The 15,293-nt window shown below is 46.4% G+C and overlaps 1 protein-coding gene across 1 annotated transcript in view; it reads left to right on the forward strand.

Annotated features, from left to right (window-relative positions):
- Positions 1-388: 388 nt before the first annotated feature.
- The window catches only part of POT1 (protection of telomeres 1), a gene marked incomplete at its 5' end in the record, with an annotated part of 199,990 nt that continues 185,085 nt past the window's right edge, over positions 389-15,293 (forward strand). Inside the window, 2 exon segments of the mRNA XM_030216827.1 lie at positions 389-562; positions 803-946. Coding sequence (XP_030072687.1) covers positions 389-562; positions 803-946 — 318 coding nt within the window.

Consider the following 15,293-nt stretch of genomic DNA (forward strand, 5'->3'; position numbering starts at 1 on the left):
AATTACTAGTACTACTACTACTTATCATTTCTATAGCGCTACAACTCTAATTGATATTCCGTTGTGATAGTTCCCCTGTGTACATCGGTATGCTGCACAAGCGAGCCAGTTACTTATGTTTCTAAATATAACCGAGATAAACATAACAATTAAAAACTACAACGTGGATACAGCAGCTGATAGTCTCCTTGCATTGTTTTGAGTGTTCCAATATGGCGACTACTAGGGGAAACAGGCTTCAGCCTTTTGACATCATGCCGTCTCCCGTTCTTTCTTCAATCTCCTTGGGTAGGTAGGTGATCACCGAGAGGCTCATACACTCCACGGAAATCGCGCAGAAACTACTTCCATCGCAAACCCCGATCCGCAGCTCTCTACTGTTCTTTGAAATCGCCCGCCAAAGGTTCTGCAACTCTTGCCTTCTCTGGTGTCCCGCCCTCCTCTGAGGCTGCTTCCTGTTTCTGGCAAGTCTGGCGTCGGGACCAAGGAAAATTGTGTGATAGGGGACGGGGGCGGAGCATCGGAGAAGGAAAGCTGTGGGATTGTTGGTGGGCAACCTCAGGTATGAAGTTTGGGGGAGTGTTTGAGGGAAAGGTGCCAGATCGCGGACAGGGAGGAGAGGGGGAGACAGAGGGAGAGATGACAGATCACGGGGAGGGGAGACCTGTTTCGGAATACCTGCGAGCATGGGTGTTCTGCGTGTGTGAGTGTGAGGGCAGCCGAATACGTGTGTGTGTTTTTTTTTATCACTCTGTGTTTGTTTGTAATTTAAATTTTATTTTTGTCTTGTTTAAAATTGCAGTTGGAAGTGTATAAGCAGATAATGCCACTCCATCTTTTAAAAGAAGAGAATGGGACTTTTAAGACTCATTTGCTAGACCATCTGCAGAAGATCTCTTTAACAGACTTGCAACCCGGGAATGATCAGGGAAACACATACTTCATGGTAAATGGTTTACAGTTAAACGAATACATCTTTAAAGTGTTTGTTACAAATAACCATTGTTTAAAATGCAAAACAGAGATGTATGTTATAGGCAGCAGAAAGAGCTGGGATGCAGGGGCATGGCATGATCAACTTTGCCAACACATTACTAACTATGAACCTTGAGGGGGGGGGGGGGGGGGCTAGAAGCGTACCAAAGGGATAAGAGGGGATGGGGGTAGGCAGAGCACCGGGTGGCACTGAAAACCAAAGTGAGCATGTGAATGACTCATGGACCCCCGGCTTAAGTTCCTGCCCTATTCTTCCCATCACCAATCTCTTACAATTCTTCCTAAGAAGAAATTTGCAAAGCACAAGGCAGGTGAAATAGTTGATGTGAATTATGAACTGCATGGGCAGGAAGATGCACTGGCAACAGAAAAAGCTGGTAGAGAAGCACTAGGCCTTCCATCTGCACTATACTGTTGTGTGCTGGGATTGGACTGCCTGGGGGTAGGACAGGAGGCAAAGATGATATGTATGAGTAGCACATATGTAAACCTCGGCCCCCTAAGTGCTGCAGACCCATGGATATCCTTTCAAAAATGCCCCTCCAAGTCAGAATAGAGACTTCCACGTCACAACATCCCAAATGGATGACCATCGCGCATACGGTTTTGAACAGGAAATACATCAAGAGTTCCTGTTCAAAAATGTGTGAGATGAACATCTGTGCTGCAGACTAACCACAAAGCGGAAAGGACTAGGGGGCATGCGATGAAACTACAGTGTAGTAAATTTAAAACAAATCGGAGAAAATTTTTCTTCACCCAATGCGTAATTAAACTCTGGAATTCGTTGCCGGAGAACGTGGTGAAGGCGGTTAGCTTGACAGAGTTTAAAAAGGGGTTAGACGGTTTCCTAAAGGACAAGTCCATAAACCGCTACTAAATAGACTTGGGAAAAATCCACAATTCCGGGAATAACATGTAGAATGTTTGTACATTTGGGAAGCTTGCCAGGTGCCCTTGGCCTGGATTGGCCACTATCGTGGACAGGATGCTGGGCTCGATGGACCCTTGGTCTTTTCCCAGTGTGGCATTACTTATGTACTTAACATCAGAATCCCATGGAGAGAGACAGCAAAACAATGGAAGTGGGAAATGGATCAGGCACTCCAAAGAAAACAGACCACGGAACATCCAGTTCACAGTTAAATCTGCAGTCTGACCTTTTATTGATGGCTCTTCACGGTACCATGTTTTGTGCCTTAGGAGACTCTTATTGGTATTATTTTATAATTACACATAGAATCAGTCCACGGTGGTGGGGATCACATATAGACCTGTCTTTAAAAATTAAAATATTAACGGGGGTCTTGAAAAAGACCGTTATGTTGATTAGGATAGTTGTAGGAACTTGCTGGTACGTCCTAAAAGGCTGCAGATTTAACCGTGAATTGGATGTTCCATGATCTGTTTTTTTTTTCGGGGGGGGGGGGGGGGGGGGGGGGGGGAGGAGTGCCTGTTCCATTTCCTACTCACGTTTTGATGGTCATCCATGCAGCATGATTTTACAAACTGGAACATCAAAATTATGAATGGGGGAAAACAAGAGACATGGACATCTGCCAGTGTGAAATGTGTGTACATTTTTAGAAATAAAATTCACATGAGATCAGTAAAACTGGTCTTTTTATTAGAGCTGCATAAGATTTCTTGTTGCAACAAGAAAGGAAGACTGGGAGAGAAGTCTCTCTCCTTCCAAGTTTGACAACCGAAATATTTACGTTTATATCCTCAGTCACATAAGGTTATTGATCTATCTAAACAGAATTTCATAGCATCTGCAAGCCATCTTTTTAGAATGCTGAACTTAATCTAAATAAATATGCCAAAAAGTCTGAAGCATAAGGGCATAGTACAGTGGAAAAGGCCTGTTACATAGTATTTCTCAACTAGATTTAATAATAGACTAACATTTAAGAACTGTTCTCTTTAGTTAAACAGAGTATGCTTTACTTTTCTAAAAAAAATACGTCTATCACAAATACTATCCCGTTTCAGACCTTCTTAACCTGTCATAGCTAAAGGCCTTTCTTTGTCAACAAAGATAGAAATGTGTTATTACAGACCTCTTTATTTGTACTTACTGGCCTTCCCCTAAGGTCAGCTAAGCTAACATTTGTCAATAACTCAAGATAATTTCTTGCATTTGAAAGACACAAATGTTAACTCTAACTTTTTTTGTCCAGTTCCACAGCAGCATTCTTAGAAAATGGCCACACAGATGTCCAGTCAGAGCAGAGGGGCAGTGTAGCGGTTAATGCAGTGGACTGTGAATTTAGGGACCCAGATTCAAATCCCACTTGATCTCTTTTTTTTTTTTTTTGTGTAATTGTGAGCCTTCCAGGAACAGAAAAATATCTACTGTACCTGAATGTATAACACATGAAGGTGGCTTTATATATTTAGGTACAGTAGGTATTTTTCTGTTCCTGGAGGGCACAATTAAAAAACCGTTAAAGTAGGATTTGAACCTGACTTCTCTCAGTTTATAGTACTCTGCACTAACCACTAGGCCCTCAAGGACTTATCTTAGACAAGTCAGGTGTAAGTAAATGAATTAGAATATTGTACAAAATTGGCACACTGTATTCACCCGTCCACAACTCTTAGTCGTCACTGAATCCTTCAACTTGTACTATCTCTGTACATCTTTGACCTTTCCATCCGATCTGTTTTGTCTTTGTTTTTGTTCAGTCGTTTCATTTTCTCTTGGTCCTGCCAAGCTTCCTGCGTTCGGGTGTCATCTCTCTTCTCTGTTTGATCTTGGTTCTTGTTTTGCTTCTCTTGAGGACAAATTGTCAAACCATGTCCGTGCCTAAATATGATATACTCGGGTACGTTTATTTGTCATTTATTATACTGTCAATGACTAACTGGTATTATGACAGTTTACAGAACCAAGATTAAAATGCAGAAATAAAATTAATATTCTACATAATCAAAGCATAATAGACAAAAATAGCCAACATAGGTGAAGGGAAAGCATAGCATAACAATATTTCTCTTTAAAGACAAAAAGCCCCAAAATAAGCTGATGGAGAGAATTTGACTCGAAAGAGTGTGTGCTATACCACAGTGCACCCATTGTATAGCTGTATTAGCAGGAGAAGACATAAAACACAAATCATGCTAATTAAGGCAGTTTTTCCCAGTTACAAATGTCGGCAATGCCTTTGCCTGTATTTATCACTCTGATTGTTGTGCTGTAATGCAGACCTGTATTTTTCTTGACTGGATTATGTTAGTTATATTTTTAGGACTTCCAGCCTCCACATGAGTCATTGCAACTAATGCAGTTGCTGGGGTTTCCCTGGATATACATGTGTTTTGCTTACTGTAGCTGACTTCCACTGGCTACCTATAGAATGAAGCATAAAAGTCAAATGATGATTTTTAAGTCCGTTAATGATTTGACTGCACCTTTGGTTTCTCAGTGTTGATGCATGGTCTTTATCCAGGCCGACTTGGCCCCTGTCTGAGGAATATCTTTATCCATTCAGCTAAATCACGGGGCATGGCCTTTTTGCCAACTCTGGTTACGTATTTGAACGGACTACCTCATGATGTTTGATGTATTGCTAATTATAAGTCATTCTGTAGAGAAGTGTGAAAAGTATTGATTACAGGCTTTTCATATTTAAGAAGTACTGGTGTTTGCTGTTTCAAATGGTGTATAGTATTAGGATTTTTTAACTGCCTTCGATGAGGAGGAGTAGCCTAGTGGTTAGTGCAGTGGACTTTGATAATGGGGAACTGAGTTCGATTCCCACTGCAGCTCCTTGTGACTCTGGGCAAGTCACTTAACCCTCCATTGCCCCTGGTACAAAATAAGTACCTGAATATATGTAAACCGCTTTGAATGTAGTTCCAAATCCTCAGAAAGGCGGTATATCAAGTCCCATTTCCCCTTTATAAACACGTTCACCCAAGGCGGTGTACAGCAGATCCAGTTTAACATAAAACTTACAATTTTCTTAACATCGTAACAATAGTAAATTCCATATCATCAAGCTGATCAATCCATAGACTGGTGGGTTGTGTCCATCTACCAGCAGGTGGAGATAGAGAGCAAACTTTTGCCTCCCTATATGTGGTCATGTGCTGCCGGAAACTCCTCAGTATGTTCTCTATCTCAGCAGGTGGTGGTCACACACAGCAGCAGCTCTGGCTAGGCCTCCAAGCCTAATTTTTAGGTTTTGTTGAGTGCCTGGGGTTGAGGGCTCTTTTGAGCAAGTGCAAACCTGGTGGTGCCAGGTCCCTCCTTTTCTCCCCCCTCCCGCTGGCTCCGTTAAAAAAAAAAAAAAAAAATTTTGAACGTCCTTAAAGGCGTTTATTTCGACGTTTATTTAAGCGTCTATTGCAGCTACTCACTGGGACACCAGGTCGTTACAGCTCGGAGCGGACAGCAGGTAATTTTTACCTTTTTATAGCGGGCAGGGGGTTCCCCGATTCTTCTCCTCGTGGCATATGGCGTCGGAGGGCGAGGGCGCAAAGGGTCGCTCCCCGGATCGCTGGAGCGCTTCTAGAGGGGATGCGGGGGTCTTCAAGCCTGATTCGCCCTTGTTGGGTGACAGTTTCCTGACCGATGTATGTCCCGGTCCTTCCTCCGGCGTGGCGGTTTTTCCCGCCATAAACGCCCATCCCCCGCTCCTCGCCTCCGCCATCTTGGCCGGCCACGCGGCTCGGACGGCTTCTTCTTGGGCCGCCCTTGAGGTTGGAGACATTAATGCCATGAACGCCCTTAATTTGGGCGACGGCACAAAAGCGGCTAAAGTTAAGAGCCGTTCTTCCCGCGCGGCTCCTTCGCGGAGTGTCGCGCCGGACGCCATCTTGGATGCGCAGCATGTCTCTCCCCCGCTCTTGCGAGCGCCGGTTGAGGGTGCGTCTAGGGCTGTTGCCCAGGCTGCGGAAGTGCACAGTCTGGGGGGTTTCTCCCCCGAGTTTGTTTTGCTGCTGCATCAGGCCTTCCTCATGCACAACGCTGCCCCTGCTCCCTCGTCTGGTAAAGAGGTTGAGGTTCCCAGAGGTAAACGCCCTCGGGTTGATTCCCAGGCCTTGGAGGAATTTGTCTCCTCCGATGTAGATGAGGGCAGCGTGTCTGAGGTCTCCCAACGGTCCTTTGCGGATTCCTTGGAGGAGACGGATCCCCGCTCGGTTGGAGCGGATGACCCCTCTGCAGCGCGGCTTTTTAGCCCAGAGGATTTGCCCAACCTGTTGCTACAGGCCATGGACACTTTGAAGATTTCCTCTCCGGAGGACGTCTCTCCCTCAGCCCCTGTTGGCTCTGCCATTATGCTGGGGACGAAGCGCCCGCCTAGAACCTTCCACGTGCATGATGCTATGCACACCTTAATTTCGGCTCAATGGGATGTCCCAGAAGCGAGCCTTAAAGTGGCTAGGGCTATGTCCCGCCTCTATCCTTTGGCTGTGAGTGAACGTGAGGCCTATCTGTGGCCTACCGTGGATTCTTTAATCACTGCGGTGACTAAGAAAACGGCGTTGCCGGTGGAAGCTGGCACGGCCCTAAAGGACGCCCAAGACAGAAGATTGGAGGCGGCCTTAAGGTCGTCCTACGAGGCCACTGCTTTAAATTTGCAGGCCTCAGTTTGCGGTTCCTATGTGGCCAGGGCGTGCCTGACTATGGTGCGGCGGGCTTCCCCCTCGGATTCTTCCTTGAGTGATGATTGGCCGGCCCTGGAATCGGGCTTGGCCTATTTGGCAGACTTGCTGTATGATGTCTTGAGAGCCTCAGCTAAAGGCATGGCTCAGACAATCTCTGCGCGGCGGTGGCTTTGGCTGAAGCATTGGTCTGCTGACCACGCCTCTAAATCCCGCCTGGCTAGATTGCCTTTTAAAGGCAAGCTGCTCTTTGGGGTCGAGCTGGACAAAATCGTGACCGATCTCGGCACGTCTAAGGGCAAGAAGTTACCAGAGGTCAGGGCTCGAGCTAGTGCTCGCCCCGGTACCTCCAGAGGACGGTTTCAGGAAGCCCGTCGGTACCGCCCGGGCAGGTCGGGCTCTTCTGCCTCCTCTTCCTTTAAGAGGACCTTCTCCCCCAAGCAGCGTTCCTTTCGCAGAGACCGCCGTCCCGGAGGTGCTCCCTCCGGTCCTCCCCCAGGGTCTCGTACCCAATGACGGGGTCTTGGTCCACGCCCCAGTGCAGATTGGAGGACGGCTGTCCTCGTTTCTGGGCGAGTGGACCACAATAACTTCAGACGCTTGGGTGCTGGAAGTCATCAGAGACGGCTACAAGCTAGAGTTCTGCCGACCCTTAAGAGACGGGTTTGTACTCTCTCCCTGCAAGTCTCCGGTCAAAGCTGTGGCAGTGCAGCAGACCTTGGACAATCTCATCCGCCTGGGGGCGGTCGTTCCGGTGCCAGAAAATCAGCTTGGCAAGGGACGTTACTCCATTTACTTTGTGGTACCAAAGAAAGGAGGTTCTGTCCGGCCTATCCTCGACCTCAAGGGGGTCAATCGGGCCTTGAAAGTTCGGCACTTTCGCATGGAGACTCTCCACTCTGTTATAGCGGCAGTGAAGGCAGGGGAGTACCTGGCATCCTTGGACATCAAGGAAGCGTACTTGCATATTCCCATCTGGCCTCCTCATCAACGCTTCCTGCGTTTTGCAGTACTGGGCCGACACTTCCAGTTCAGAGCCCTCCCGTTCGGGTTGGCTACTGCTCCGCGGACCTTCTCCAAAGTAATGGTGGTCATCGCGGCCTTCCTGAGGAAGGAAGGAGTACAAGTCCATCCTTATCTGGATGACTGGTTGATCCGAGCCCCCTCTTATGCAGAGTGCGGCAAAGCTGTGAACCGGGTGGTTGCTCTTTTGAGCTCCCTGGGATGGATCATCAACTGGGAGAAAAGCCAGCTGCGCCCCACTCAGTCCCTGGAGTATCTGGGAGTTCGATTCGACACCCAAGTGGGCAGAGTGTTCCTGCCAGACAATCGGATTGTCAAGCTTCAGGCTCAGGTGAACCAGTTCCTAGTAGCCTCTCCTCTTCGGGCTTGGGACTATGTGCAGCTGTTGGGCTCTATGACGGCCGCGATGGAAGTAGTGCCCTGGGCCAGGGCTCATATGAGACCACTTCAACACTCTCTGCTGCAGCGCTGGACTCCGGTGTTGGAGGATTATGCTGTGCGCCTTCCCTTGGGCCCAGCAGTGCGCAAGGCGCTGAGCTGGTGGACGCAGATGGACAAGTTGTCTGCAGGAATGCCTCTGGTGACCCCAGAGTGGATTGTCGTCACGACGGACGCTTCCTTGTCGGGCTGGGGAGCCCACTGTTTGGGAAGGACAGCGCAGGGACTCTGGTCTCCTGCAGAGGCAAAGTGGTCTATCAACCTCCTGGAACTCAGAGCCATTCGGTTGGCGCCTTTGGAGTTCATCCCGGTACTGGCGTTGAAACCGGTACGGGTTCTGTCGGACAATGCCACGGCTGTGGCCTATGTCAACCGCCAGGGAGGTACCAAGAGCGCCCCTCTAGCCAAGGAGGCTATGAATCTATGCCAGTGGGCGGAAGCGAACCTGGAGCAGCTTTCAGCGGCCCACATTGCCGGAGTCATGAATGTCAAGGCGGACTTTCTCAGTCGCCATACCTTGGAGCCCGGAGAGTGGCAGCTATCTGCTCAGGCGTTCTTGGACATCACGAAGCGCTGGGGCCAGCCGAGCCTAGATCTGATGGCGTCATCGGCCAATTGCCAAGTGCCGCGCTTCTTCAGCAGAGGACGGGACCCTCGATCCCTGGGAGTAGATGCTCTTCTCCAACAGTGGCCGACACAAGAGCTTCTCTATGTGTTCCCGCCCTGGCCCATGTTGGGCAGGGTGCTAGACCGGGTGGCAAAGCATCCCGGCAGGGTAATCCTGGTGGGTCCGGATTGGCCCAGACGTCCCTGGTATGCGGACTTGATCAGGCTCTCAGTCGACGATCCTCTGCGACTGCCAGTGGAGCAGGGCCTGTTGCATCAGGGTCCCGTGGTGATGGAGGATCCCTCCCCCTTTGGTCTTACGGCCTGGCTATTGAGCGGCAGCGTCTGAGGAAGAAGGGCTTCTCAGACAAGGTCATCGCCACTATGCTGAGAGCGAGGAAGCGCTCTACTTCTACTGCTTACGCCAGGGTTTGGCGTATCTTTGCAGCGTGGTGTGAAGCAGGCTCACTTTCTCCCTTCACTGCTCCAATTTCTTCAGTGTTGGCGTTCCTGCAAGAAGGTCTAGAGAAAGGCCTGTCGCTCAGTTCCCTTAAAGTCCAGGTAGCGGCTCTGGCTTGCTTCAGGGGCCGCCTGAAGGGTGTTTCCCTGGCTTCGCAGCCAGATGTGGTGCGCTTTCTCAAGGGAGTTAATCACCTGCGCCCTCCTCTGCACTCAGTGGTGCCTGCGTGGAATCTCAACCTGGTGCTAAGAGCATTGCAGAAGCCGCCTTTTGAACCCTTGTCGAGGGCATCTCTGAAAGACCTGACGTTGAAAGCAGTCTTTTTGGTGGCTATCACTTCAGCCAGAAGAGTTTCCGAGCTCCAGGTGCTCTCTTGTCGAGAGCCTTTTCTGCAGTTCACTGAGGCAGGAGTGACTATTCGCACAGTGCCTTCCTTCCTGCCCAAGATTGTTTCTCGATTCCATGTGAATCAGCAGCTCTGTCTCCCTTCCTTTCGTAGGGAGGACTACCCAGAGGAGTACTCTGCTCTTAAATATCTGGATGTGAGACGAGTCATCATCAGATACTTGGAAGTGACCAATGATTTCCGGAAGTCAGATCATCTGTTTGTCCTGTGTGCAGGTCCTCGTAAGGGTCTGCAGGCTGCTAAGCCTACAGTGGCAAGATGGGTCAAGGAAGCCATTGCAGCGGCTTATGTGGCCGCGGGGAAGGTGCCGCCTATCCAGCTGAAGGCTCACTCCACAAGAGCTCAGGCGGCCTCGATGGCAGAGGCCGGATCCGTCTCCTTGGAAGAGATATGCAAGGCGGCAACTTGGGCTTCGGCTCATACATTCTCCAAGCATTACCGTTTGACTGTGGCTGCACGGGCGGAGGCCCGGTTTGGAGCTTCAGTGTTGAGGTCAGGGATTTCAATGTCCCGCCCTGGGTGAGTACTGCTTCGGTACATCCCACCAGTCTATGGATTGATCAGCTTGATGATATGGAAGGTAAAATTATGTATAATCATACCTGATAATTTTCTTTCCATTAATCATAGCTGATCAATCCATAGCCCCTCCCAGATATCTGTACTGTTTTTATTCTGGTTGCATTTCAGGTTCAAGTTTAGTCTTCAGTTACTTCAGAAAGACTTCGTGTTCAAGTTTTTTTACTTGGATTCTTCAAGAGTTAAGACGAGTTTGTGTTACAGTGAGCTGCTGCATTCCTCTCCCCTCCGTTTTACGGGGCTGGATTGAGACTTAAAATTCTGCCGGCACTCCCTCCCGCTTCGTGCGGCTGTAGGGCAGCTTTGTACCCTTCCCGCTTCGGCGGTGTTAGGGTCAGTCAGCTCCTCCCGCGGTTGCGGTTGCAGGATAAGCCAGATCCCCCCGCATCGGCGGGTGTGGTGTCCCTCCCCCGCTCTGCGGGGATGAGCTGGACGGATTCCCCTCCCCCACTTGTGTGGGGATGAGCTGGGTTAATTCCCCTCCCCCGTTTCGGCGGTGGTGAGCTGGGCAGAGTGTCCCTTCGTGGGTGTAATTCTCTAAGTGCTGAGTCCTGCGGATGGAGCTTTGATATCGACATACTGAGGAGTTTCCGGCAGCACATGACCACATATAGGGAGGCAAAAGTTTGCTCTCTATCTCCACCTGCTGGTAGATGGACACAACCCACCAGTCTATGGATTGATCAGCTATGATTAATGGAAAGAAAATTATCAGGTATGATTATACATAATTTTACCATTGTTACGCTATCGCTGATCCTATTCAACCTATTGATGACCCCACTAGCCAAGGCCTTAACCCTTTCATCTATGCAGACGATGTCATTATATACGTCCCCTACAGATCTACACTGACAGAAATCGCTAACGAAATCAAGATCGGCTTGAATACCATGGACTCTTGGGCAAATGCATTTCAACTAAAACTCAACAAAGAAAAAACACACTGTCTCATCCTTTCATCCCAACACACCACGGACAATCCCACAACTATCAATACCCCAGACCACACCCTCCCTGTCTCAGACAGCCTGAAAACCCTCGGCGTTACACTGGACCGCAACATAACACTAGAGAACCAAGTAAAATCCACAACAAAGAAAATGTGCTGCTCAGTGTCCATAATATGCAATGTGTAAACTCAAACACATGAAACAATTCTTCCTGAGAGAAACATTTCACAACCTGATACAATCAATGGTACTAAGCCATGTAGATTACTGCAATGGAATTTATGCGGGATGCAAAGAACAAATCTTAAAGAAACTTCAGACCGCTTAAAACACGGCAGCAAGACTCATTTTCGGAAAAACACGATTTGAAAGCGCAAAACCCCTCCACGAAAAACTACACTGGCTCCCAATCAAAGAATGCATTGCCTTCAAAATCTGCACTATGGTTCACAATATTACCTACAGTGAAGCACCGGTATACATGACAGACTTACTTGATCGACCTATCAACTAGAAACACATCCGAATCTACACGAATGTACCTAAATCTCCACTACCCAAGCTGCAAAGGACTCAAATACAAATCAACTTACGCATCCAATTTTTCTTACATCAGCGCACAATTGTGGAACGCACTACCAAAAGACTTGAAAACTACATACGACCACTTACACTTCAGAAAAACACTTAAAACCCACCTGTTTAAAAGGCATACCCAACCAACCCAACATAAATGCCTGATCTTTGCGACACAACAACACTAAAGTTCGTAATGGTCATTACACAACTCTCCCGTTGTACGATTCCTTTATGTGGTCCTACCACATGAACCATATCCTACCACAAAATCACCTTGTATTTGTTTACTCCGGAGTCTGCAAACAGCTCTCCGGCACTATGTAAGCCACATTGAGCCTACAAATAGGTGAGAAAATGTGGGATACAAATGTAACAAATATTTAAAATGACCAAATATAAACATAAATACACTAAGCCACGCGCTAATGCTGACACAGCCCATTCACTTTGAAGGGGCTGTGTCGGCATTGCCGCACAGCTTAGTAAACGGGAGTAGATGAGGTAAACTTGGAAATATGATGTCAGTACAGTACAAACAATACTATAATATGAAAGAATATTCAAATAACATAGATAAAATACGATGGCATAATACGATGGCATAATACCAATGAAACACCTAATAAGCACACATTAGAACATTCAGATGACACAGATATGATGTTAATGCCGAGGGGCGAAATGCAGATATATAGATGGGGACAAGATGGATAGTACAGAGTCAATTGGGATAGTTAGATGGGTGGCTAAACTCAAAGCAAAATCTTTAAACAGTTAAACAAGATTTGAGGAGCTGGTTGTACAGCAAGCTAGTCCAGGTGCAGAGTGAGTGTGTAGTCAGTCACCACATGTATTAAAGGCTTGTGAGAAGAGCCAGGCTTTCACCTGCTTCCTGAAGTAGAGGTAGTCTCGAGTTAGACGTAGCCCCTCTGGGGGCTACTCCTGATAAGGCTCACTGGCGGATATCACATAGTACAATTTCTTTTGATGAGGGTACATATAGTGATGCTCCTTGAGAGGATCTTAGAGGTCTCAAAGGTGTATAGAGAGCTTATTCTTTAAGTAATCTGGCCTAGAGAATGACACAGGGATGGGGATCTGCGGTAAACCACAGTAATCTGTGGTAAAGGAAAACATTCTGGCCGTTTACCGTGGATGTTTTCAAAATAGCCACACTACCCAACCACAAATGAAATCCCCTATTCCACTCCCTTTTTTGCACAAGACACAATAACTTACACCTATAGCCAGTGGTGAAAAGAGAGGGTTGGTAAGAGTCACTTCACCGGCTACCTATCCGTTTCCGCATTCAATTCAAACTTCTCTTTTTGACCTATAAGTGCATTCACTCTGCCGCTCCCCAGTACCTCTCCACTCTAGTCTCTCCCTATGCCCCCCCCCCCTTGGGTACTCCGTGCCCTATCCTTTCATCCTCACCTCTTTATTCCCTTACCCTTAATTGTTCTGTCTGTCTGCCTGTCTTATCTAGATTGTAAGCTCTTTGAGCAGGGACTGTCTTTTTGTGTATGGTGTACAGCGCTGCGTATGCCTTGTAGCGCTACAGAAATGATAAATAGTAGTAGTAGATGTGGGAGCTTCCAGCTGCCCCAGTCTCATTGCTGCTTCATCCCGCCTTTTCAGCTTCCTTTGACAAGCAGACCTCCGCTTGAAAAGTAGCAAAGATCTCAGTTCTACAGCTTCAAAGGCAAATAATGCTAACATAATCTAGCCAAAAATTTAATAGTGTAGTCAGACATCATCATCCTTAATTCATTTTGTATCATCCTAAAAAAGGAAGTATAACTGTCGAGTGCTAAGCACAAATACATTAATCCAATAAAATACCATCTCCAGCTAACCTTTATCTCATGGCAACTGCTCTATTTTATTTCAAATGGTATGTGTATAACTTGCTTGTTAAAAAAGCTGCTTAACAGTGAACTATTGAAGGGAGAAAGTGTACTTAGGATGCATTCTCCTTGTCACATGTCATTGCAACCATCAGCTACAGAAAGTTGAGCCTTTTATTTCATTGTTGTTTTACAGTAAATGTGCTTGTTTTGACTAGTGCACTCAGTTCATTTAAAAGGTGTTTTTTTTTTGTTCTTTGTTTTTGCAAAGTAACTTCTACTGTTTGAAGGACCAGTTAAGTACGTCTGTCCTCTAGACACCAAGCTGGCATGCATTTCGCTATTAATCGTGGTTTAGAAGTCCTATTCATACCCAGCTTATAGAATTCAAACAGTTGTAGGCAATAGTCTACTAAAATGGTTTAATTCGCTGTACTGGCTATGCATGCAGATATGCTTTTGGTAGAAGATCACCATATACCTCACCCAAATTTGAGCATAAATTAGACAGATACCTGACTTAGCTGTCTTAAAGCACAGAAATAAAATACCTAGGTGTTGTACAGCTTTCCTGCATGCTTTTTGTTTATAAACTGGTAAGATGGATGTGATAAGGACTGGAGAATTTTTCACTTTTATGGGGTTTTGTGACTTGTTTGAAAAAGTGACTCTAGTTAAGTAATTGTAGGAGCTGCGTAGGTATGTTTGTGAAAAAATATCAGACTCTTTGTTTGGAATGTCAGAAGTCTGTATAAATGAGATCCAGGGTTTAATGTTGTTAAGCTTCTTTTTCAGCTGGTTTGAATTTCATTGGGTGATGAGAGCTCTGATCATGTTCCTATATGATTTAAAAACATAAAGCTTGGTTCTTTGCCACAAATCTTCAGTAGAACTTAAGCAGGTTGTTCATATACTTCGCGTTGTTCCTCCCTTACAATAAAGCAACTTTTAGGTTGTCTGCTTCTTTTTTTTACAGTGGAGAATGTCTTTGCTCCAGGTCCTGAGCAGGCCAAGACCTGGTAGCCTTATCTTGGGAGAAGCAAACACATGGATGTAATAGTGGCATTGGTTTCGTTACCTATTAGCAGGCATTATTTTCCATCAGTGTTCTCATTTCAGCAAATAAAACATCCTTTAGCCTTACACTTGATATAAGTTTAGCTTATACTTTTGTCAGTAGAAGCTCAAGGTGACTTACATTCAGGTACATTGGTAGTTCTCTTGGCCCTGGAGGGCACATGAGATAATAGAGGTTTAAGGGAGAGATTCTATATAAAAAAAAAATTGGTTAGGAAATCAGTGCCAACTAAGCTTATTCTTTAAGCGGCACCTATATTTAGGCTCTGTATATAATCTTGTTTCACTCTCCCTATTTTGTGGTCTAAGGAAGAGTATAGAATTACCTGATTGAAATAATTCTTGTGTATTACTTTCTCTGTATTTCTGGCAAATTATTTTATTGCTTGTAAATTTGAATTCTTATAAATAAAAAAAAATAAATAAATAGGCTCTGTATATAAAATACGTTTAGTTGATATCTCAGCGCCTAAAACTATGTGCATCCATTTACGCCACCGAAAACGTGACTTAAATCCCTGCGTGTAGATTTATGCGCCCTGGGCTATATTCTATAACTAAGCATGCAAATTTCGGAACGCCCACAAAATGCCCATTTCTTTGCCTATAACCACACCCCTTTTTGCCTGCACGTGTTAGAAGTTCAACACACTTCGTTACTGAATAACGCTTAGTGAGTTGTGTGCGTAAATTCTAATTAGTGCCAATTA

Source organism: Microcaecilia unicolor, chromosome 10 (assembly GCF_901765095.1).
Source record: "Microcaecilia unicolor chromosome 10, aMicUni1.1, whole genome shotgun sequence".
In the NCBI taxonomy this organism is placed as follows: Eukaryota; Metazoa; Chordata; class Amphibia; order Gymnophiona; family Siphonopidae; genus Microcaecilia; species Microcaecilia unicolor.